Raw genomic sequence first — 25,845 nt, forward strand, 5'->3', positions numbered from 1 at the left:
TCCCACAGTCGAGACACCATCACAAACTCACAAACTCGTCCACTGTTCATTCGTCAACAGCTTCCAGAAATTATGACAGCTCGCTCCAAACTTCGGCAACACCAGCAACAGCTTTGTCGTATTCATCAGAATTTACAGTCATCACCGAGCATGCGGAAACCGGCACGGCTGAAGCAATTTCGAATGAACCACTCGTACACGGCCATGAGCACTCGTCGGGCACCACGGGCACTGGGTCGCGAGTTTGGCCGCTTTAGCCCTAATCTCCCCCTTATTCTTCAAGATCGTGCTGACAATGCTCCTCGGAATCTTGCACGCTGTGGGGACATCCGACTTCTCACTGATTTCGACCCGATTTATGATTTCAAGCTTCATGATGAAAGGCGAATTCTGCCGCTCCAATACAGCTACACTGTGGGTACACCGTGACTGCGGGAGAAGGCCCACAAGGCACACACACAATGAACCAGAAAAGCAGCGAGACAACTCGCACTTTCACCATCTTGCACGACGAAAGCACAAGAGCCTCTGATTGGCTGTCTGAGCAAGTGTTGCGGGTGGGCCAGGATCATTTATTGCAGGGGGGTTGTCGACGGCTCGCTCGATGCAGCTTGGTCACGGTAGGGAGAGCGGTTAGATGGAGCCGCGCCGCCGGGTTTGCCCACCACCACGAGGGAAAGCCAACTTCTGGGGTCACTTTTCTGCTATTTTGTTCGCTGCTATTTTTGTTCGATGTAGGCATAATGTTTGCTATATATACTCATTGTAACTATACCTTGTCCAGAAATTGTTTGATATATAGAATAATTCGATGTAAACAGGTTCGATATAGTCGGGTACGGCTGCAGAACCTTGTTGATACATTCCCGTTACGTACGTTTTCCCGGCGCCAACATTAGCAATCAAGAACACAAAAAATTACCTAATAAAGTTACGCTCATGTTTTACCGGTTCACATGTTCTCTGAAAACAAAATTTTTCGGCACCAAAGTTCAGTATGTCGCCAAACTGCGATTGTATGATACATTTTCCAGCCACTAGATCCCATATAAACAAATACATGCATGAGGCACGCGCGGTCGAGAACAGTATACAGCTGCCTGCTGTGGCAGCTTCACTGCAATACTCGCCCGCCCGTGTCACGTGAGAACACTGGCCTGCACACAGTTTCTCCGGTACCAGCAAATCTTCTCCGGGGTCCTCGCACACAGCATTCACAGCTGTCATCGCCAATCCTCTTGTGATAAGCATCTTGGCCTATCTGTTCCACAGCGCAAAGTGCCATTCCAAGCATAGCGCACACTTTTAACAGGCTGTAACCGAAACGCGCGGCCTTTCCCTGCTGCAGACTGTGATCGTATCAATTTTCTGCCCGCTAGATTTCATGTGAACAAGAAAAGGCGCGAGGTGCGTGCAATCGAGAACACTATACAGTGAAATCTCGTTACTACGAATCCTACATTAAAGATTTTCTCAAATTTACGAATATTTTAAAGATCCCCGCCAGAGTGCCTATATTTTCAATGTAAAAATATTTCAGAGCTATGAATTTCAATACAGCACTTATTTCAGAATAATGCGCATAGTTTATTTTCCCCTTTATAACTAAGGAACAAATTCGGCCAAAAGTAACAGTGCCGGAACTCTCGCATGAAACAGAAAGCGCAAGTGCTGTAGCTATCATCATCACATGTCAATTGCCAACTGCTTCGCCAAGAACTTCATGACAAAGGTTTGGTGATGTTCGCGTGAGATCCAACGATGAATGCAGCTAGCGATGGCGCCAAGAAGAAGCGAAAGCATAACTGCGAGTCACCCTAGTTGGAACAGATTCATTATTTAAAAACTTTTTGTGAGCAAACAGATAGGGACAAACATAAGCGCTTGTCCTTGTGTGCTCCTCTTCTTTGTCCCTGTCTGTTTGCGCACAAAAATTTTTAAAAAGCGAAAGCAGTTTTCGCTGCAGGACAAATTGTACGTATTGCAGGAACTCAATGTAGGGAAAAAGCAAATCGACATGTGCAGACAGCGTGGCATTGCCCCATCAGCCGTCGCGACCATCTTGAAAGACCAAGGCAAGATTGTCATTCTTCACCAGGAATCACAACTTGCTCCTACGAGGAAATGGCTGTGACTGGGAGACTTTCAAAATGTGGACCAAGCTGTTCTCATGTGGTTGAAAGATGCCAGACTGCAAAACATTCACGTGCCTGGCCCAATGCTCCAAGAAAAAGCCCGCGAATTTGCTGATGCACTTGAAATAACTGGGTTCAACACCACTGCAGGTTGGCTTTTTTGTTTCCGCCAAAGGAACAGAATAACTTGGCAGGTAGTCTCAGGCGAAGAAAAGGCTGCTGACAGAGAAGGCACGGATTCCTGGCGCAATGATAGTTTTCTAGAGGTGGCTGAATCGTAGTCTGAACACAATATTGTTATGCGAAGGACGAGTCAGTAAGACGAGCAGCTATTTACAGGTTATATTTACAACAGCGGTTGCAGTGCTGGCTGGTTAGATTCACAGCGCGAGCCCAGTTTGTTTTTCGTCCTCTTTTCTCGAGTGATGGTGCCCACGAGCCTCGTTCAAACAATCAAATACCACACGCATGTAGCATAATCCCCCGGTAGCAGAAGGGATGTCCTGGAGTGTCTAAATGTCATCACTGGGAGGGTCATATTGCTTCAGTCGTGTAACGTGCACAGTATCATTGGACTGGGAAGCAGATGGGGCATCAGGGGCGATCTCGTAGGTGACGGGAGTCATGGCATGAAGCACTTGGTATGGGCCTGCGTAACGACACCGCAGTTTTTCTGACAGGCCAACCTGACGCGATGGAAACCATAGAAGCACCAAAGAACCAGACGGGAAGTGCACGTCTCGGTGTCGCCGGTTGTACAAACACCTTTGACTCTCCTGGGATTTCAGAAGGCTGTCACAGGCAATTTCCCTTGCGTGGGCACAGCGGCCGATGGTTCCAAGTATATATTCACTGGTTGGTGCCGCGTGAACAGGGAGGGTTGTGTCGAAGGGCGGTGCTGGTTCTTGGCCGAACAGAAGGAAAAATGGGGAATAACCGGCTGTGTCATGGCGCAAGAAATTATAAGCAAACGTGACTAACGGTAGAGCGAGAGGTCCCAGTCAGTGTGGTCTGAAGAGACATATTTCGCGAGCATGTCTGTGAGAGTGTGATTGAGACGCTCCGTGAGGCCATTTGTTTACGGATGGTATGACATGGATAGCTTGTGCCTCGTGGCACAGGACTGCAGGATGTCCGCGATAACTTTTGATAGGAATGTCCGGCCACGGTCTGTGATAAGTTGTCGCGGATCCCCATGTGATAAAATCACGTCGCATAGAAGAAAATCAACGACATCTGTGGCACAGCTTGTAGGCAGCGCTCGGTTGAGGGTGTAGTGCGTGGCGTAATCCATGGCTACAGCGATCCACCTGTTCCCAGAGGTAGAAAGAGGAAAAGGGCCAACCCGAAAGAATGGTTCCGTGGGGAATGTTGAGTGTTTGAAGGTACCCAGCAGGGAGCGTTGAGGGTGTCTTGCGTCGCTGGCATTTCTCACACGCAGCTATGTATCCTCGAACGGAGTGAGCAAGCCCTGGCCAAAAGAAGTGTCGGTGGATCCGGTCGTAGGTACGTGACACACCCAGGTGACCGGCAGTGGGGATGTCGTGAAATTCGTGGAGAACAGCCGAGCAAAAGTGTTAGGAATCACAAGGAGTAATGCAGGGCCATCGAGGTGAACATTGTGGCCGTAGAGTAAGCCATCTTGAAGTGTGAATAAGCAAAGGGAACTGCTGGCAAGTGATGATTCCAGGTGGTCAATTATGATACGCAAGGACGGGTCACGGCGCTGCTCGTCGGCGACATGGAGCAGTGGAAAAACAGAACACAGGCGTCGGTGTCAGTATCAGACGTAAATGTCACGTCTTCAGCTGGGTAACGAGAGAGGCAATCTGCGTCCCGGTGTTGGCGTCCCAGCTTGTAAGTCACTGTGTAGGTATATTCTTGTAGTCGGAGGGCCCAACGACCGATCCTTGAGCGATGAAAGCCAACAGAGCGCGTAATGGTCTATGATACTGGGAAGGGCTTACCATATAAATATGGGCGGAACTTTGAAACAGTCCAGACGAGAGTAAGATATTCGTGCTCGGTAATCAAATAGTTGCGCTCTGCAGTTGTCAGGAGCCGGCTAGCATAGGCTATAATGCGGTCATGTCCGTGTTGGCGTTGTGATAAGACGCCGCCGATCCCATAACCACTGGCATTGGTTCGGACCTCTGTAGGTGTGGAGGGGTCAAAGTTGGCCAAGATCGGTGGATTGGTGAGAATAGTGATAAGGCGTGAAAATGCGGCAGCCTCAGGGGAACCCCATGTAATAGGCACGTCTTTCTTCAGAAATTCAGTGAGTGGTCTAGCGATTGCTGCGAAATCTTTCACGAACCGTCAGAAATAAGAACAGAGCCCCACAAAACTCCGAACGTCTTTGACAGACTGAGGTACAGGAAAAGCCGTTACTGCTTGAACCTTCTCCAGGTTGGGTTGTACTCTGGAAGCATTGACGAGATGGCCTAGCACTGTAATCTGTCGGTGCCCAAAGTGGTACTTCGATGAGTTTAATTGGAGCCCAGCCTTGCGGAAGACGTCAAGGATAGCAGTGACATGCTCAATGTGCGTCTCAAATGTAGAAGAAAACACAAGGACGTCGTCGAGGTAACAAAGGCAAGTTCACCATTTGAAACCTTGAAGCAGAGAGTCGATCATCCATTTGAACGTGGTGGGGGCATTGCATAAACCGAATGGCATAACCTTGAATTGGTAGAGGCCATCTGTCTGTGACGGAAATCTGTCAATAACTAGATCGAAGGTCGATGGATGAAAAGTATTTGGCACCGTGAAGACAATCAAGAGCATCGTCGATTCGTGGTGTTAGGTAAACGTCCTTTTTAATAATTCGGTTTAGGCGGCAGTAATCAACGCAGAAATGCCACGTGCCATCTTTCTGTTTGACGAGCACGACCGGTGACGCCCAAGGACTCGACGAAGGCTCAACAATGCCTCTGGCAAGCATCTTGTTTCCTTCCTGCTGAATAACTTGCCGCACTGCCATGGACATGCGATACGGTTGGCGGTGGATGGGAACAGCATCCCCAGTGTTTATCCGATACTTAACAAGGGACGTCTGACCAACTGGTCGATTGTCAGTGTCAAATATGTCGTGGTAGCAAAGCAAAAGGCTATGTAGGGCAGCTGCTTGGTCAAGTGCGAGGTCTGGAGCGACTATGGGATGTAACAGGGCGTCGAGGTTCAAGGCGTCCTGCGGGTGATCAGGAGGATCTGGAGACACGTCAGTTGCAAAAGCAGTGACGTCACTGACCGGAGCGTGACCACCGCTATGCCTTCAGGTAACACTTGCTTTGTCAAGCCAAAATTGATAACAGGTAGAAAAATCCTATTAGCAGCAAGGGTAACGATAGAGTGTGGCACTGAGATATCACGCGCCAGGTGGACATCACGAATAGGTGTGACGACATAGTCGCCGTCAGGCATGGTTGCCGTTGAGGTTGATGCGACGAAGGTTAGGGCTTTTGGAGGTAAGCGAACAAACGCTGTAGTGCAGAGGGTGTTTGGTTATTCAGGGCGAACGTCTGAAAGAAGAGGAAGCTCGAGGCACAGCGTACTGGTGTAACAGTCGATGAGGGCAGAATGCGTCGTCAGAAAGTTGAGCCCGAAGATTAGGTCATGAGGGCAACTGGTCAGCACGGTGAACAGGACTGGAACTTGGTGGCCAGCAATTCCTATGCGAGCAGTGCACATACCCCTGATGGCAACAGCGGCACCATTGGCGACGCATACGGCTCGAGTGATGTCAGGTGTAAGAACTTTTTTGAGGCGACGACATAGGTTAGCGCTCATTGGGCTTCAGTATCAATTAATTCCGTCAACGAAACACCATCTACGTCTACTTCAATTAGGTTCGTGTTGGTGAGGAGCGTCAACGGAGGATTTGGACAGGACGAACATGATGCAGCACTACCTCCAAGAGCTGCATGGCCTAGTTTTCCGTGTCCTTCGGTTTGGTGAGGAAAAGCGGCGAGGTTTGGGTGACGAGGAGCGACGGCGTTGAGGCGATGGCAATCGCACGGAGGAGTGGCTGTCAGGGGCATCAGAAGTAGGGTACAGACGGCGAGGTGAATAACGGTGAGCGTCGGCGTATGGGCGAGGAGCAGGGAATGAGCTCCAGTAGGGCAGCATCCAGGTGATGCGGCAGTGGCGGGATACATGACCAATGCGGTGGCAGCGGAAGCAGATTGGCTTGTTGTCTGGGGTTCGCCATTCAGCAGGATTGCGTGATCTGGGAGCGAAATACTGGTCATTACAGGTTGTGGACATGGGAATGGGTGCCAAATCAGGTCGGGAGATGGAGCAGGCGGTAGGGATGCCAAGGTTTGCAATTTTTTGCAGCCCAACTGCTTGAATAACAGAGATAGCGGGGCCGCTTGGTCAAAGGTACTGTCAGGGGGTCGTGGATGCAGGGGGGCCGGACTCGCCGCTTCAATCTCACGGCGAACAATACGTGTGACATTCTCTTGAAATGGCCGTGTGGTGGCAAGAGCGGAGCATGAAGACGTGGCAGGGGTGTTTGGGAGCCAGGAAAACTGTGGGACGATGCAGCGGCTTTTGGCTGCCTCAACGCGGCGGCATTCTTTGACGATGGCGTCGATGGTAGAAAGGTCGTTATAGACGAGCAAATTGAAGGCGTCATCCGCAATGCCTTTTAGGATATGGCCCACCTTGTCAACCTCGGTCATGTGCTCATCGACTTTCCGGCAAAGCGCGAGCTCTTCCTATATATAGGAGACATATGATTCTGTCGACGACTGGACACGGGTGGCAAGCTCTTTTCGTGCGGCCTGTTGGCAACCGGACGGGCTGCCAAATAGGCCGCGAAGCCGCTCTTTGAAGATGTCCCAGCTGGAGAGCTCTATCTCATGGGTGCGAAACCAGACACGCGGTGTCCCGTCCAGATAAAAAATCAAATTGGCAAGCATGATGGTAAGGTCCCAGTAGTGGCTTTGGCTAACACACTTATACATGCTCAGCCAGTTGTCGACGTCAACGTCATTATGGGCGGAGAATGTCCCAGGATCACGGAGACTAGGGATCGTAACGTACGTTGCGTTGGCGCCGCAGGTGTAGGTGGCAACGGGGTGGTTCCATCGGAACCCATGGCTGAGAAGACGATAGTGCAGCCACTTCGGAGCTCCGTGGCGAGGACGGGGAACGTTCCACTTCCACCACAATGTTACACAAAGGATGAGTCAGTAAGATGAGCAACTATTTACAGGTTATATTTACAACAGCGATTGCAGCGCTGACCGGTTAGATTCACAGCGCCGAGCCCAGTTCGTTCTTGCTCCTCTTTTCTCAAGTGATGGCGCCCGCGCGCTTTGTTCAGACAGTCAAATACCACATGCGTGTAGCAATATTTTTAACACGGATGAGACCACATGCTTTTGTCAGCTCCTGCCAGACTTGACGATGCACTTTGAAGGGCAGCAGTGCAAAGGAGGGAAGAAGTCGCATCTTTGTGTGACAGTCTGCTGCAATGCAACAGGCATGAAGAAAATTAAACCGCTTGTCATCGGCAAGTGCGCAAAGCCTCACTGCATGAAAAACGTCATGTCCGTGCCAACAAACATGTACTGCATGCTTACTGCATGTACCATGCCAACAAACGAGCCTGGATGACCAGAGAACTCTGTTCCGAGTGGCTCATCACACCACAACCAAATGACTGAAGAATTCTACTGGTTGTCTAGGGTGACCGTAATGTGAGAAAAAAATATTTTGCGTTGGCATATATGTACTGTTTATTCATGAATAACAACGATAAAAAAGCAACAAAAAAAAGAATTAAAAATTTGATGCATTGTTATACACATAAGGCTTAGAAAATGCGCACACGAGAATATTTCAGAAGTGTCAAATGTTCCGGCTGTTACACTAATATTTACGTCTATAGCATAATCGAACTGCGTAGGTGAGCACACTCAAGAAAACTGTGGTTGTGTGCCCGTCAAAAAAGCAAAACATGTGACAAACTTCCGCTAATCTTCATCTTATCGCCAACCAGAGGCAATTGGTTTTCGCGAGTCTCCAAAAAAAGAAAACAAAAGGAAATGCATGCACGGCGGCATCTTTCTTATGCGCACCCCTGTGAGCACTAAACGAGCAAGAAACAGGCGGTCGCCCTTTGTGCGATTAGTAACGAGGTAGCCATCAATTTTGCGAGGGCAAGAAGCTTAAACCACCCGCGGAACAAAACCCAAACCGCCGCCCACCCGCGTGCGAGCGGTAGTATATAGACGCACCGGAGCAAACTAGCTCTAAAACAAACCATTCAACGAAAACCGAGGAAGGGAGGCACGACAAAAAAATTCCTTGTATTCCCACATAATGGCAACACATGCCAGAAAAGAAAAAGTTAGGAAATGGCGCGCATTTCAAACATACAGATGGTGCCGTAAATATACGGCATCGACCATTTTGGACATTCTCGCGGCGCCGTATATTTACGTCATTCACCCTCAAAGGGTTAACTGTATTGCAAAAATTAACGTATCTTCAAAAATGGTTGTCCAAGAATGCGGCCCAAGTTTACCAATGCTTTGCTTCACGTGCACATGCTTGCTTTGGCCTAGACATTCCATGGCTGTGATTTTCTAGCAATGCCTTTTGTGCTATTCTGTTTCATGCTTTATACACTTCGTCAGTAGTCAGAGCAACAATTTGCATACGTTACCAGACCCGCCATGGTTTCTCAATGGCTATGTTGTTGGGCTGCTGAGCACCAGGTCACGGGATCGAATCTCGGCCACTGCGGCTGCATTTTTATGGGGGCGAAATGTGAAAACACCCGTGTACTTAGATTTAGACACACATTAAAGAACCCCAGGTGGTCAAAATTTCCGGAGTCCTCCACTACGGGGTGCCTCATAATCAGAAAGTGGTTTTGGCACGTAAAACCCCACAGTTTAATTTTTGCATACGTTACCAGTGGAACCGGCTGGCCATGAACGGCTGATGATAAGAGTGGCATAGAATGAAGCGGAAGGCTGTGCTACAAAAGTGCGGCCCGTATCTTGACAATTGTCATGCTGTCGCTACAGATAGATGAAAGTACAGTCAATGCATGCATTATATTCTCATCGGTGACTACTAGATTTACTAGACTTCGCTAGTGTCGGTTTCAAGGCGCCAGTGACATGGCGAACGGCCATGCTCATATATCAATATCTTCATATTGTTACGTAGGAAGACGCAGACGACAAGCTATGTACAAATATATTTACAAGGAAAATACGCTGCGCTTGGCCAAGAGGCAACAGCCCGCGCTAGCTTCTAAATCGTCGTCGTCGTCTTCGCACTGCTGGCCTTTCGTGATCGCACATATTGTGCCGTAGCACTACCCCCGGCTGCAAAAGCGCCGTCCCAGAGCGACTAAAGATCGGACTCGGAAGCAGTGTAGTAGGCCTTGAGCCTACTGACGTGTACGACATCACTAGATGCCACAGGAGAGGACGAGCTTGAGCCCACAGGAGCAATTTCCTAAGTCACAGGCGTCACCTGGCGCAGCACGCGGTAGGGCCCTGTGTATCGCGAAAGAAGCTTCTCTGAAAGTCCGACGTGACGACAGGGCGACCACAGGAGCACGAGCGCACCAGGTGAAAACTGTACGTCACGATGGCGGGCGTTGTACTGACACTGCTGAGTGGTCTGTGAGGCCGTAAGTCGAGCACGGGCAAGCTGGCGTGCATGGTCGGCGAGGGCGATGGCGTCGCGCGCATACTCGCTTGTTGAGACCGCAGCAGGAGGAAGTGCCGTGTCTAGGGGCAAGGTAGGCTCGCGACCGTACAGTAGATAAAAAGGAGAAAATCCGGCGGTGTCGTGCCGGGAAGAATTGTACGCAAATGTTACGTAAGGAAGGGCAATGTCCCAGTCGTGGTGGTCCTTGGAAACGTACTTGGCCAGCATATCGGTAAGAGTACAATTTAACCGCTCTGTCAGGCCATTGGTTTGAGGATGGTATGAAGTAGTCAGTTTGTGTTGAATGGAGCAGGAACGCACAATGTCAGCGATAACTTTCGAGAGGAAGTTTCGACCACGGTCAGTAAGCAGCTGTCGCGGGGCGCCATGAAGCAAGATAATGTCACGCAAGAGAAAGTCCGCGACGTCAGTGGCGCAGCTGGTAGGGAGAGCCCGAGTGATAGCGTATCGGGTGGCGTAATCAGTCGCGACGGCTACCCATTTGTTCCCAGAGGATGACGTGGGAAAGGGACCGAGCAGGTCTAATCCAACACGAAAGAACGGTTCCACAGGGACGGTGATCAGCTGATCGGCGTGATCGCACATATTGTGCCGTAGCAATATGAAAATGAAGATATTGCTATTTCTGCTCAACTCGGTGGCCAAATTAGCAATGGCTACGCCGTCAAAGTCTGAATTATCGCGTGGCACGCTGTGAGGTGTCCGAAACTTCTGTCGTCCTTATACATTAAGTCGTTGGGGCTGTATGGCAGTGCCACAGAGCTTTCTGAATAGTCAAGCATGTCTGTCTTATCGGTCAGCGACTATATTAAATGTGCCACTCTTGCCACAAGAAGACAAGAAGCTTACTAAGCCAGAAAAGGCAGAAAAAATGAACTATTACTGGTGGCAATGCCACTTTGAATTTCCCACACTGCTTTGACATGCTGTCATGTATTTTGGTAAGTTAATTTTTCTGCTGTAAAGATGGACTGTATTGTGTGCTGAAGGAGTGAAAAGCTGAACTTAACAAGTTTGAGAACTTTTACTGGACTGATGACCAAAATACAAAAAATACTTTGAAATCAGCAACACTGACAAGAGCTGGGGTTTCGATACAAAATATTTAGGAATGGTACTTTGACAATCATTCTTTCTCCAGATAACCAGCCTATTACCGCAGAGGTAATGAAAATGTAGTTTTGAAAGCAAACTTTGTTGATCACTCTTAAGTTGATTTAGCTGTTCTGTTTGGTATTGCTTTAACTTAGGGGGGATGCCTGCTCTAGCGTTCAGAGGAAAGGAAGTGTGACATACTTAAGCCAGCATTTCGTGCTCTCTGCCCAGAAAGGGAATGAACTTTTGCCAGCTTCCAGAATTTCTGTGCTCAGGTGGGCTGCTGCGAGCCTTGATATGTTTTATTGGATCTTGCCGTTGAGTGCGGGAGTCGGCCGATGTTGAGGGGGACTTGGAGGGGTGAAGGTTTATTTACATTATGTACAGAATTAGAAACAGGTAAAATAACAGCAAAAATTCATTGACGGCCGGAAGCAAATTGTATGCTGTGGCCCGTGGCAAGAACATCTCTCCCTTCCCGATGGTTCTCTGGCTTATAACTCTCTTCAGTCTGTCATTTTCTGTCATTTTCAGCCATTCGTTGAGCCTGTGCAGGTGTCGTCATTTTCATCCAATTGTAGGGTCCATGCAAAGTGGCGTAATGTTCGGACAATGGGGACACTCCCTGGACTCTATCCTCGATGGCCGCATCTGTCCAGCGTTGCCTCCTTGCCTGGTCGTCCTTGAACGACCTTCCAGTGCTGCAAAGTAGCTTTTCTCGGGACTAAGGTGAACTACCTTAAACCGTGCCGAACTCCAGGTACACTTTCAGGAAACGTCACTCAGTGGGGGGGGAGACAAAAGCTACACGCGCGACACACGAGGGCGGGATAGCCAGCCTGTCTGGTGGGTCCAGTAGTATAGTCGACACGCACTGGTGCACCATAATTAGAATGCAACGGCAAGTGATTGTGCCCAAAGAACTTGATCAATGCTAATCAATGGTCTGTATCTAACAGTATCGTGAAAACAGCTCCGCACAATGAAAACAGAGAACCTAAGTGTAACAGTTTACAAGGACTGGACAGAATAAAGAGACAAATGCTACAGACAGCTGGAGTGCTTTATTGTGTCATCCCAATTGTGGGTGTATGCTCTGTGTGAGGCTAGGGCGGAAGGCGAGCTCCGGATCTAGCCACACACAGTTGTTCCATAGTACTTCCCAATCCGTAGCGCGTGTAATTGCAGCTATGTTGGGTTTAAGTGAATGAGGCAACCAGTGGTGTTTATTTAACATTTTTTGTTACAAGCAATAAGGAACACTTTCAGAGGGAATTCCACTCTGTAGTAAGTAACAAATAGGCTTGCCTCGTTGTGCATAATAGTCAGGCAACGAGGTCACTAACGGGTTGTGGCAGGTATCCGTAACTGACAGGTTCGAGGTCGAGGCGCCAGAGATCAAGTCTCCCCCGGTGACGCTCTTTTATATCTTTTTATCTTTGTGAGAGGTATGTCCTCCTTGCACGTTGGGTACCATTCCTTTTCACTCAAGTCGAGGGGTGGAGGTGGAAGGGTGCATGTCGCGAGAGCGAGGGAGGACCAGGAGAGGGCGTAATGGGTCTCTCCCATGTCTGCACCAGCTCTCGACACATCCGCAACATGCAAACGCGACGATGCGAGTACACGGGAGGAAATGGGCGTGCATGCTTCCCACTCAATAAACACAAAGGAAACATGAAGGAAGCCCTTAAAGCACGATGACAGACATGTGTCTGTCAGTTTAAAGTCTTTCTGTTATATGGTCATTTAGCTTCATTTCTAAATGTGCATTCCAGCACATGACTATGACTCTGCCGAACTATAGTTTTGCAGTGAACATTCGTCTTTGTCACACACGGGACCAATCCTGCCTTTTTTCTATCAGGGCAACGAAAGCCCCTCCCCCTCTTCGCACTTTGCCTTCTTCTTAAGTGGGCTGATTGCAGCCCTTGTTGTGCTGTACCTCAGTGAACCGGCAGTTAGTTATTCGCCTGAAGCAAGGCGAATGGGTTTGGGCGATTCATGTTGCTGTTCGCCGTGCATGTGAAATCTGTAGCTGCTAAGTGTTGCACAAATGGATGCGAGCTCACCGAAAACTCGCTTCATGTGTTTTTTGGTGGGCATGCGCAGGTTCTCTTGGTGGAGATCAAAAAGGCTGCGCTTCTACGGCGCATCATAGAGGTGGTGAACAGACCGGCCATCGCCACTCGACTGCGCCAGACCTTGCCCTGAGTGTGCACCCTGGCTGCCCCGGCACTGCCCAGAGGCAGTGCAAGTGCTGCACTGGGTCAAAGTAATGCTCTTGTGTTTGTCTAGTCATCGGGACTGGGTGTGATGGTCCATCAGGGTGCTGTGAAGCGTTTAATGTGTACTTACTCTTTGTGCCACTTGCTTTTCTAGTGCGTGTAAGGTGCAGAGTCTGCCTTAGGTCACGGGCATGCTCTATTCTGTTTGTGTACATATAACCAGCACTGCACGCAACTTGTGTGTCCAGTTCAACTTCAAATGAGAGAGCAAACAAAGACTCTGTCTTTGCAACTAGCACCGGTTGCACAGTGTTAAATTTTTGAGAAAGGTGATCTTCAAAAGCAATGTTGTCTTTTATGTTTGGTCTTTGTTGCTGCTACTTCTGCTAGCTGCTAAAACGTGGTATGGCTTCTGTACAGTGAAAGACGAATTTGTGTGCAAACCTTGAATTCTAATAGAGTTGCATGACAGAGAGAATTTCGCCTTTAAATGCAGCTGCATGGCAATGGGTATGGCATTGCCTTGGAAGCCATGTGTAAGGGGGAAACAATTCTAGTGTAACCTGCACTTCTGCTTTGTACTTAAATTTATTTAAATTTTAGTGCTCATTATGCATGAAAAAGTATTTTGAAGGGCCTTGCTTTTGTTGCATAGGATTACTGCGATAAAATGTGTTTCACGGGGATTTTGCTTCATATTCATGATGTAAGGGCATTGTAAAGGGACCGTTAACTACACTGAACAATGTGGTGACTCATTTAAATGGAATTGAGCTGCAATTAACATTTGAATGCATTAATCACACAAGTGGGTTGTAGGGAGTGCGTGAAACATTGCAAGTATGTTGCTGAGGCTTTTCAAAAAACAGCTGTGATTGAATGGCTGCGCTGCTTTCACTGGCAGCACTGGCACTGCCCAGCGTTCTGGCTGCTTCTTAAGCCAGACTGCTGGCTATGCATCTTCTCGCGTATAAAGCAGGAGGGCTGTCTAAAAGCAAGGACCAAAGTTTCCGTTTCATCCTCGTTCAGCATACATGGCTGGCTCTCAGTTTTCTGCCCGTGCTTTCCCTTTCAAAACTGCTGCACTTTCTTAAGTCGTGCAGGGTCTGTTTACTAGTGTAGGACCTTGCATACGAGGTGTTTACTAGTGTGCAAGGTCTGTTTACTAGCATAGGAGATGTAGTAAACCAACCCCATGGGCCTGCCCTGAACACAGAAGTCTTTCTTTGCAAGAAGGCAAACTTTTCGCATGTTCAATGATTTTGTCAAACATTGATGTGTCTTCTTTTTATATCTATATATATATATTGTTTGTGTTTCGTGCTGTGTTTCAGTCTGAGGATTTCATGCTGCAACACTCTGTGCGAATGTGTTGTGTCATAAATGCTTCTATAATTGTTTTCACTGGAGCTGCATTGCAGCATGCTTGGGAAGTTACACGTTTTCAAGATTGAAGCAAAATGACCGCCCTTTCGTTGTTGTACTTACTTTGATCTATTGCATTTCTACTAAAGGGGAGGGGGGATATTCTATAGCAGTCCACCTAGTGAACTGTCCATTTCGGCCACTGCTGATTGGCTGGGGCTGCTCGTCTCCCCCTCGCTTGTACAGCTGCATTCAATCAGCAGTGGCCGAAATGGACAGTCCACTAGGTGGACTCCCACAGAATACCGCCCCAGTATATTTTTAGGCTGCTCTACGAAAATGTTGTGTAGATAAGGAAGCAGGATGTAAACAGCTCTTCTGGCGAAACCACTGGCCTCTTCACACCAAAAGTTCACACGAAGTCAACATTTTATGGTGCATTTTGTTTACTAATATGTTTGGGTGGAGCTACTCGACTGTTTCAGGGTGGATAAAATGCAACTTCATGTCACCTTTGGCGATGCAGAAAAAAGTAAAAGTTTCAGGGAAAACTATGGTGGCACCATCTGTGGCTGATACAGCAAAACGCAGTGTGTGCCCTGCCTTGCTGTAGCAGTGGCAGATAGAGGTGCCATTGCACAGCCGAGAAAACCTCTCTAGCACAACCACAGATGAAGCGTGCTTCCGAATGATTCTGAATAAAAGATCCAAGTACTGCACCCAAGCATGCTATTATGCGGAATGCAACTCGGAGTGTTTACCTTTGGTGTGAAATTTGACTGTGAACAAGCCGGTGGTACAGTTTGAGGGAGTGCTTATATACTTGTTTCCCTTATTTATGCAACATGCTGTAGACACGTTAAAACAGCTGCATTTCTTTTCCTCTCTTGTTTTGGAATCAAGTAACTTTTCTCTCTATATGTTAGTATGTTTACCTTGATTTACTTTTCTTATATATTTGTACTATATATATTGTTTTATGCCACCCTATGTTTAAATATGTGAGCATGCAAGTTCTGGTTGAGATGTCATTGCCTTTTCTAGAATTGCTGATCACCTAGGTGTTGCCCTCAACGTCTGTTACTTGTAGGCACCACTGAAGCTTATGATGTTGTCAGAGTCTGCCGTTGCGGGCCTTAATCCAGCAACTTCATTTTTTCTGTGCTTGGGCTAACTTCGAATGCGAAGTGACAGTGAAAAAGCTCGGCAGCATTAATTCTGTTTTATTCTGCTATGCTTTACCAATTACTAAAGGCAAAGATGCTATATCAGAAAGGCTGCAAGTGTATATTTCATGAAGTTTTCTTTATGGTGACTGCTTTTTTTAAACACACGACTTCCATGTTTTTTAGGGCGATACAAGCAGGAATGTTCGTCTAACACTTGGCGCCGCAAACTGCACGTCGAGTTAGCAATACCTGCAGTTCATTTTCAGCTTTGAGCATTTTACAGCAAGTATGTAACACGTCTTTAGTAGCAACGTCCTTTTACGAACACCTCGCGTCATATGGTGTTGCCGCGCCTATGCTAACTCGTGCACCTCTTGGAGGGGGGTCGGACGTAAGCAGACACATTTTTTAGCCATGCCGAGCTTTGAGTCAGGCGGGTGCCAGACTTTTGCCTTTAATGAAATCGAATGAAATGTGAGCCTGTTGCGAGGAGCTGGAACCGCACTGTGGGTGCCAAGTGTTGCCGATTTCACTGTACTTAATCTGTGCTAATTTAGTTATTGCTGGGTAATGATTAGCTGATACCATTTCAGAGCGATTGTGTGGCTTGTCATGTTTCATACACTCTCCACTGGCTCACTTGTTTAGTTGCTTGTAAGTGAAAGTTCTTTTTTGTGTGTGCGCGCAGTGTTCCGGATACTGTATTTTCTTGAATTTAATCTCCACCCCATTTTTGTTGCTTTGCTGTTTACGACAAAAGTGGGGATACTGTTTAGAATTAGATGTAACTGAAAGACTGTTACTAAGCCCCAGTAACCCGCCGGCAGATTTTAAGAACAGCTCTTTGTGGGCAGTTCCTGAAACATCTGAGAAACACTGCAAAGCAGCTGCCTTGCCCCCCCCCCCCTCGCATGTTGCCTTTGTTGCAAGGTATCCTGTCTTGGCTGACGATTTTGTCTTTCAGTTTTGATGAGCAGTTCATGGGTCAGTGCTGTGCATCTTGTTGGCAGTTCGGTCGCTTTGTGCGCTTTGTTTAGTTTTCACCATGTTGCCCTTTGTTCATTTACTGGTTGCTTAGCCCTTCAGTGTTGAAGCTTGCTGTAGTGCTGAACGTTATCATCTCTCTCACTGTAGACAGGCTTGACTCAGTAAGTTGAGACTGGATGAAGGGAACACCGTGGGTTGGCTGTGAAGACAACAGGAAGTGCGTCGCATAGTTTGGCATTTGCCAGTCAGTCACTTAATAGTGGGTGACCTGGTATCTTAAAGGGACACTAAAAGCAAATACTAAGTTGACGTGGACTGTTTAAATACCATTACAGAAACCTCGCAGCGCTTGTTTCGGGCCAAGAAAAGACTTGGTTTACAATAAACTTGCATCTGAAAGGTCCGAATACCTTTTTAAAAATTAAATCACCCACTACCCAACCCCTGCAACAGGGAAAGTTGGGTGGTGGGAGGTGACGTTGCATACGCCATCACCACTCTTTGCTGCCGTTGGTGGTAAAATGGTGGCCGACAGACGGAGGTACCGAGCCAGGTCAAGTGGCGTAGACTGTTCGAGCATTCCGTGAGATCACATGGAAGTTGAATACTCTGCTACTTGCTGTTTGAGCGAGTTTCGCGAGCCAGCAAAACAAGTGCAGCACTATGCGATAACGAAACTACTACAACGTGAAAGCGAAAATGAAACCTTTCGAGCACCTGTGTCGTCAAGGGTAATTTCAATGAGTTCTTTTTTCTAAATATAAAATAGAACTGGGCAAGTAGCATTTTATTTTGCCTTATTATACAATACAAGGGTGCTTCTTGCAACGAGTGGTTGAGTACTAGGGACAGAATTTAACTGAGGAGTGCTTTCGTCATCGGACAAGCACTTAAATGCCCTGAGGGAGTTTCTAATTATGTCCTGCATTTACCTCAATTTCATGATTATTAAGCCTCTGTTCGTGGTAATATTGACACCTTAAAGATTCTCGAGCACTAATCTATCACTTTAGCTTGACTTAATATTTGCCGTTAGTGTCCCTTTAAGCAAGTATGCATCCATTGCATTAAAACACATAGGTGCCAGAATGCAAAGAGTTTGGAAAAAAAAAGTGCTTTCATCATGCTTTCTTTTGCCTTATGGTTGTCTCAGATGTGCTGTAACTTTTGATCGGGTTCTTATGGAAGGAAGCGGTGGTATCAGTTAAATGAGAAATTTGAGCTAGCTGATAACTTAGAGCATGTCATCATGATTTACCGGTGTTAGATACACTTTCATTTTGCAGATTTGCTTTTAAGTAATATATCAGCTGTGCTTAGTTAATTATAGTGCAGCAGGTACCCTACTGGATAGCAATGGGTATAGACTCCAGAATAAGCACTGTCATCACACCCACTTTGCTTGGTGTATTTTTTATGATATGCTAGTGTCGCTGACTGGCCTTTCACTGCCAATTTAGTCCACGAGTCTACATTTGTATGAGAATTTATTTCACTGTGCTAGAAGCTTATGATTTAGTCATTCCTGGAACCAGGTGGGCTCTATCACCTATCGACATCCTGGTGCCAGGCAGACTGTATTGTCATTCATTTTCGTTGTTATTTATTTCCTTGTGTTCACCTCTTATCACTTTCTGTATTTTTGACACTGTTCGTGTTGATGGCGCTCTTTGTGTTCCTGTATTTAATGTGTAAGCAACTTTCACACCAAATAAGCCGGAGAGCTGTTGGTGGACCCCTTCATCTTTGTCAAAGGGGCTGATGCATATTGCGCTTCTTTTTGCGCCAATACTTCCGTAGCTCTCTGAGAAATGCGTTGAACTTTTAGTGTACACACAATGGTCTTGTGCTACGCTAAACCACGTTATGTTTGAGTGAGGCACATTATTGACTACACTGTACTTGGGAGAAGCTGTCACTGAGCACGTGATTTCTGACATACCAAGATAACAACCTCAATCACCTTTGGCGGCACTTTCGCCACTCTTGCAGCATGTAACCCTCAGCTTGGTCCCTGTGTCTGGTAGGGCTATTGTAACCTGTTGTTGGGGTCATTTCTATCATCGATCCTTTTAAATAACTTGCCAGTGCATTGTCATCACGGTCTGCAGCCTCGTTAAGTTGACCTGCACGACAAAGGTCTTACCCGGAGTTCCACCATCACCCTCGTCACGCATGAACCCAACCTGCATATTTCGAAGCTTTATCGCTCTAATTATGGTATGTCATCAGCTGCATTTTTCATCCTCTTGCAACTCCAGTCCATTACCCTGGCAAGCCACACTTATCTGCTTGTGACATTGCAGCGGCCTGCTAAGCTCAGTCTTTTGTTTAACATCCACAATGATTGTGCAGTTTTCTTTTCAAGGATAGCGGTAAAATTTCAGTATTCTTTCAATTTCTTGCCCTTGATCCGAATGCCCTGTGACTACAAATTGGCCATTCATGCATTCGTGATTGACACCATTCAGTAAACAGTAATTAGCGAAATTCAAGTTCATTAAGTAGGTTACTAGCAGTCATCACCCAGTTTTCTGATTTGTACCATTTACTTGAATTCCATTCCGCAGAAATAATTGCTTTGTGTCAACTTTGCTATGTTTAATAATTGGAGGTACATGTATTTGTTGCTTGAACGTCCTGTATATCAACGTTTAGGGCTCACGAACGCGCCCATTTCTTGCTGAGGTCGCATTCCATGCTGAACCACTACACGTATAGGGTGCTTAAAGACTGGTTGGCTGTACTTAACACCCTTCTTTATTCTCGCAACCTGCTCCCATGGTAGAGATCAGGTATATTTACTTTGCAGATGGAAAATGTAGTGCATGCTAATTTCTACACACTGAAAAACACACGCACACAAAATAATAATAATAAAAAAGAAAGTAAAAAAACATTACCTGTTTGAGCAAATCTCTGTTGTTAAACTGCGACCGCGTGGAATTTTTATTTAATCTTAAGAAAAACCCGAAAAAAACAAACGCTCCAGCATTCTTATTTATACCTGAGACACAGACAGTATTTGTGCTAATCTAGTTGCAGACCACTGTACTGCTTCACAGAATCCGGAGAGTCTAAATTCATTTTTATAATTCCTTTTCCGCAAGGCATATCTTTTTTTTTTGCAGTATGATTTCTTGCTAGAAAGATACTGTAAATTGCTTACACAATTGTCTTATGGAGATTGTAATTTCCATGTTGTTTACACATAGCCTTAATTTGTGGGAATGCAGAGATGCGATTGGGGGACCTCCCGGAAAGGAAACAAAGCTGCTGACCATATAAAAGCCAGTTTCTTATGCTCTGGAATAGCATGCTTGAAACTCGCTTTGTGCAGAAAGCTGATGCATCTCAGCATTGTTGTAGAACTTTTCTCTGTAAGAAAAAGTCTAAATGAAATACTGTAACTAGCTGGGCCAGTTGGTCTTGCATCATTTTTGTGTCAAGTGCGAACGTTTAACAGAAGCACACTCGTGTCTTCTTGTTTCTGTGTTTCTGAAGAACTTTCGTTAAACTTCAAGCGTGAATTGTACTTCCTGTTTGCTGCTACTGTTTTGCCCGCTATTTGCACTTGTCAGAGCTCCCTGCGGGCTAACAGCTCCTCATAGATATAGATAAAAGTTGTGTATTCACAGACTCTTTGATGGCTGCCAACTCTTTTGATACCCTGTCTCTGCTTTGGAACATGTGCGTTCCATTAGAAAGCAGTCACTCAGTGAATGTCTGCTGTCTCTGCTTAGGAGTTTATCCATAGTTTACCCTGTGTCGAGCTACCTCGTGTGGACCACACTGCTTTTAAAGGGCCCCTAAGCCACCCCTGCCATTTTGAATATGTTGTAAATAAGCATGCACATTGTGCACGGAATGCCACGGTGATCATTCGATGAACATGGAAGCACTGTATGCTGTGGGCAATCCACAAACTAAATAAAAAGAACAATCCTGTGCTCTTCTTCAGGCTTTTATGGTCCCTTCACCCGTTGTTATGCCAATAGGTCCACACATGCGATGGCACCAGGGTTAACTCTCTTGATTAGTCGGTCAACAAGGGACAAGAGCGCCAGTGTGCTCAGAAATGGCCTGGTGTTCTGAGAAGGAAAGGGGTTCGGGATTGCCCATTGCGTGCCGCTGATCTTTCCATGAAGCCTCTGCACAGTATGTGTCGTGCGTAGGGCGATGAGCAGCATACTATGAAGGAGCCCTTCTTCTGGTTATCTGTTCTGGTTGGCTGATGCAACCGCTAGCTTTCACTGCACTGAGCAGAGTTGGTGAGACAGACTACAGAGAGTGCCCGTGGGGAGGGGTAGCAAAGGCGAGCATGAAACTATGGTGGCTGCGTAGTCATTCATCAGACACCTATAACTTTGCTATTACGGCACCATTTCCAAAACTCCTGCAGCTGTGTGGTCATTGTAGAATGGCACACAGCTGCAATCATACAACAAATTTTCAAGATCAGAGTGGTTTAGGGGCCCTTTAAGGTACCCAGGATGACTAGGTGTATTCTGAGGTACCAAGAGTGGCAAGCAGCCGTCAGTGCTTTTAGGATGTCTTTCTCAATCTGAGGTTTGTTGTAGCTTTCTGAATCTGTGGACTGTACCTAATGCTTTTGATCTGAAGAAGTCGGGTGTTCAACACAACATTGGAAGCTGCATGTGACAAATGTGTGCTGGGGATGGCATTTCTAGTGTCAATCAAGGAGACTCGGAGAATTGAGTTTTCACAGGATACTAACAGCCGCTCTTTAAGCCGCATTTAGCACGCTTTCATGACCCATATTGTACACAGCAGGTTATCTCATCAGTCTCGCTATATGTTTCTGTGCTTGCTTTGCAACACTAGATTGCTTTTGATTTTACTAGCCCCGACAGCTTAAAAAACAAAGACTGTGTTTAGGAAGGTGCCTGTCATTGCATTAAAACTGCTGCGCGCTGGTGGGTTGTACAATGTGACTAATAACCAGCATTTGCAAGGAAAGTTTTCTGGAGAAGCAAACACTGTTAAAACATTAAGGTGCATAAATCTACAAATGAGCAAGTGCATGGTCATTGCACATGATAAAGCCTAATGCATCCTGGCAGCATGCTTTCATTGGTGCCTTCCAAAGTCAGTTTCCAAAACTACAATGAACTTATCACAGATGGTGATGCCAAGCTTGTAGCAGTCTCTTGGACTGGAAAGAGCTATAGCCCCTAAATGGACCACAATGTTACATTACATCTAGTCAGGAAGCACACCTTTTCGTTTGCTATGCCAGGCATGTGTCTTTGCCCAGCTTTACATGCATTTCCACCACTGTCTAAGCTTGGGCCTATGTTCAAGGCAGGCATGGTGTGGGGCGAGATTTTATGCATAATGACTTTGAGAATTGATGCAGGTGAAGACGTGGTGTAACATATGCCTGTCATATGTGAGGTGTCCCAACTGATATGCAGCAAGTTTTAAAAAAATGAAGTGAAACCTGCTGCATGGATGACACTAACCGTGTATTAGCAACCACTTGAAGAAGTTTCGTGCGCTTATTGAGCAATTAGCACTGATTAATAATGTAAGTCTTTGGTTATTAACTTCATGGCCACAGTGTCAATATGTGGCTTGTGAGGCACACTTAAGAATGCCACTTTCACTTGTTTACGGTGTGTTACCTTTTGCATAGCTCTTTCTTTTGCAATTGAAAGAATGATGTTGCGATGTGCGAGTGGTGGGCTACATATGGTTGTAGAGCATTTTTTGGGCTGTCATTCAACTTCGAAAAGAAAGAGCTGTGTAAAAGGAAGCAGATCATGAAGAACTGAAAATGGTGTTTTCAAATGTGCTTTACAAACCATACATTGACATTGTTGTCATAATGTTGACAATCAAACACTTACTTTATTGATAGCTAATAAATACTTAGTGAGAACACCAAGCATACTGGAGTCTTCTTCACGAGGTAGCTAAAATGCAGTTAGTTTCATCCACACAAAAAGCTTCATTTCTCTTTAAAACTTGCTCCATGTTAGCTGTGACACCCGGAACATGCTGTGACAGAGGACGACAAAGTAGTGTGGTCCCCTCCTCCTCGATCTTAAGGTTTTCTCTCGGTGCCGTCCCGCTGGAATAACCTTATGCTATCTCGTCCATAACTGTGCCAAAATGGTCGTGCCTGCGAGTTGACGTGTCCGTGTTCATGTCCAGTAAGAGTAGGTTAAGTTTTGTAATATCCCCGACACTTGATTAAACTGTGGAAGACGATGACAGACACCGCATAGGTTGTCTTCTTTCACTGTTTAATAATGCATCTAGCCTAAGAAGCTAACTATTGCTAGCTACCCTTGTTATGCGGGCAGTTCTGATCGTCATTGAACTCTATCTGTATTGTAACTTTCCAAGTGCAATCAAAGCACAAGGAGGATCATAGCTTACTGCGATGAAGCTCAACAGTGCTTGAAAGCGGCCATGTAGCAGTGCACCATATGCACTGAGCTCCATACACTTCTACTCAAGCATGCTCGAAAGTGCGTCAAAAATGTGTGGCCAGGGCTAGATGCATCTTGTAACTATCCAATAAAACTTAGTCAACCAGTGTGCTTATAACTATTCAATAAGACTTGGCCAACCAATGTGCTGTTTGATGCTTTATCGCCGAAGAAATAGCGAAAAAAATGTGATGGTGTAAATATACCCCTTGTCGGTTGACTGCAGTTCAGTTGTAACATTTACAGTATTGCAGTTGCAAACAAATGTGAACTGAAGTGCAGTGTGATCTGAATGGGAAACAAACACCAAAACTTCATGCACTGTGTACAAGTGGGTTGTGTACACAAATGGCTTGCCTATTAGTCTGGCAGTTGGCAATCACATCTCTCCTTGACTGAAGCAGTGACAACCTCCCTCTCCCTCTTTTTTTATTTTGGTCTTGGAAGTGTAGTGCTTCAGGCTTAATGTGTTTGTACTCATCTTTTGTGGCCTTCAAGAACTGCTCAGTGGATGGATTGATAGAAAGTGTCAAACTATGACATATATGTTCAGTGTTTGCTGTTACATGTATAAATGGTAAGAGAGCACCTACTATTTAGGCATGCCATTTGTATGTGCTTCTTTTTTTTTTTCTTCAATCGTTATTGAATGGACAGTGTTTGTGTGTATACATATATACCTGTGCAGTCGCTTTGAAACTTCTGCCTTGAAGTATTGCAGCCTGCATTTGATACATCTGTGTACCACCTTTGTAAAAGACATTTGATTTGTTAGCAGTCACCAAGCACCTTGACGTGAAATAAAAGTGTTACCTGCACTAAGTAGCCTGCGAGTTTTATTGGGTGTAATTTAGGTGCGTGAGTGTTAGATGTGCGGCCATAATTAAGTGGCAAGAATTCATTATTCTTGTTACCCTAGGGAAAACCATGAATAAATGTGCAGGAATGTTGCGTTTGTCACAGTGTAGAGTCAGAAACCAACCATGCCGCTCATCATTTTTGGTGTATACGATATCAAACACAATAAGACAAATGTGCTAAGTTGATATTATTTGCTATCCACATGCACCTTGCTTTTGAAATGCCTGGAGTCATAGGTAATAACTGCTCCTCGATGTAAACTAAATTTAATAAATATAATACCTTTATTACTTGCACTTTATTTTTTTCTCTCTTTAATGGGGGCTGATATGGGGCAGAAGGCTGTATTTGGATGTGGCTTGGCATTTGAGCGTGTTTAACAAAAACAAGTGATTAACCCAACAGCTATAGAGTTCAGTCTCTTCAGGAAGAAATTTCATGGTTCAGCTGATGTGTTACTTGGGGAAGTAAAATTTATTGTGTACTCTACTACAGGCGTGCAGAGATTTTAACCACGGGGGCCAAACTATATCGCAGTGCTTCCTCTCACGATCCACTTTCTTTTTCGCGTGCTGTCCACTGAAGTTCATTTGGTGGACATTCAACGACAAACGAAAAGCAACTATAGAATATAATACTTATTCAGTATAATTGCTTGTCACACTTTTGCAATGTGCTAGTGCAATGGGTATTCACAGCTTTTGTCCAAATGACCTGCGACCATGCACTATAGCACAACTGGTGCGAAAAAATTTTTTTTCTCCTTTGGTATGAAAAAAACCTACATGGCATTGATTGTCCCGCAGTCTTCAATGTGTCAGTTTCTTGTCAAAACTCTCTTTGTACTGCGAGGCTAAAAATTTACGTGTTCCTAGAAATTAAGAACAGCTCCACAAAAATTTTGCGTCGTGCTTTTTAAGGCAGTAAGCATGAACAACTAAGAATGCAAACTAACGGATAATTTGAGTAAAGGTTTAGGCACTTGCACCTCATGTCCTTGCCCAATTAAAGAAAAAGCCCGCGCTCTTTTGACAAGCCAAGCACTGTTATTAGATGGTGCATTACCTTGCTCAACAAAAGGCAAAAGTGTTCATCAATGAACAGTCACAGGACGCGTTAACTGTAGTGGCTGTGCACTCAATAATTGCGCCTTCTATAACCCCTAAGCAGGCCAGGAGTGGGTTTGTGGCTGCCCTGTACGCATGCCTATCTACATACACTGCCGCCGCTGCTTCCACGCCTTTCAGTTAAAGCTTATGACGTCACTCGTAAGCATATACTATGCGCCAACTACGCAGGGGGTATGAGGCCTGAGCCCCCTCTGAAGTTTTTCGGGGGGTAGGGGGAGACAGAGCTAGCTTCCCCCCTTAAGTATTATTGCCAGAGTTCTGTTACCCACATCATTTGAGGTTTCTTTTCAGTTGCCTCTACCTTTTCACTTACAATTTTATTGTAGCTAAAAGCTTATTTCTGCATCATTGTCAGTGCGGACGTGCACAGCCTTTAACTCATACTTTTGCTGCATTTCTGTAAATCCTCACAATAAGAGGACAAGCGCAATAGGAGCACCAGCAGCAGCTGTCTCATATCCACTGTCAATATATTTAAATATACAGGGTGTCCACCATATAACTTTTGCCAAACTTTTAAAATATGCAAATGCTACGTCGCTGGACAGAACAAAGGTAATGTTGTTTGCCGTCGCTTGGAGATGCTCAGATTAATGTTTTCATTATGCCTACTTACATAATTAGTCTTATTTAATTAATCAACTTCTCAAATATAGTTCAATTAATGAAAAGTGTCAATCACAAAATTGTAGAGGAACATGAAAAACTCCCGA

General features: G+C 45.9%; 1 protein-coding gene across 4 annotated transcripts in view; it reads left to right on the forward strand.

Moving 5' to 3' along the window:
- The window catches only part of LOC135903212 (clathrin heavy chain 1-like), a 51,468-nt gene extending 27,509 nt beyond the window's left edge, over window positions 1-23,959 (forward strand). For 3 of the 4 annotated variants that reach the window (XM_065433621.2, XM_065433620.2, XM_070533655.1), the window contains one exon: window positions 13,044-23,959. In XM_065433621.2, coding sequence (XP_065289693.1) covers window positions 13,044-13,145 — 102 coding nt within the window. In that variant the 3' untranslated portion in view covers window positions 13,146-23,959. The remainder of the gene's footprint in view (window positions 1-13,043) is intronic. The other variant, XR_010564753.2, reaches the window with a different exon arrangement.
- Window positions 23,960-25,845: the final 1,886 nt, after the last annotated feature.

This window comes from Dermacentor albipictus, chromosome 2 (genome assembly GCF_038994185.2).
Source record: "Dermacentor albipictus isolate Rhodes 1998 colony chromosome 2, USDA_Dalb.pri_finalv2, whole genome shotgun sequence".
NCBI lineage: Eukaryota > Metazoa > Arthropoda > Arachnida > Ixodida > Ixodidae > Dermacentor > Dermacentor albipictus.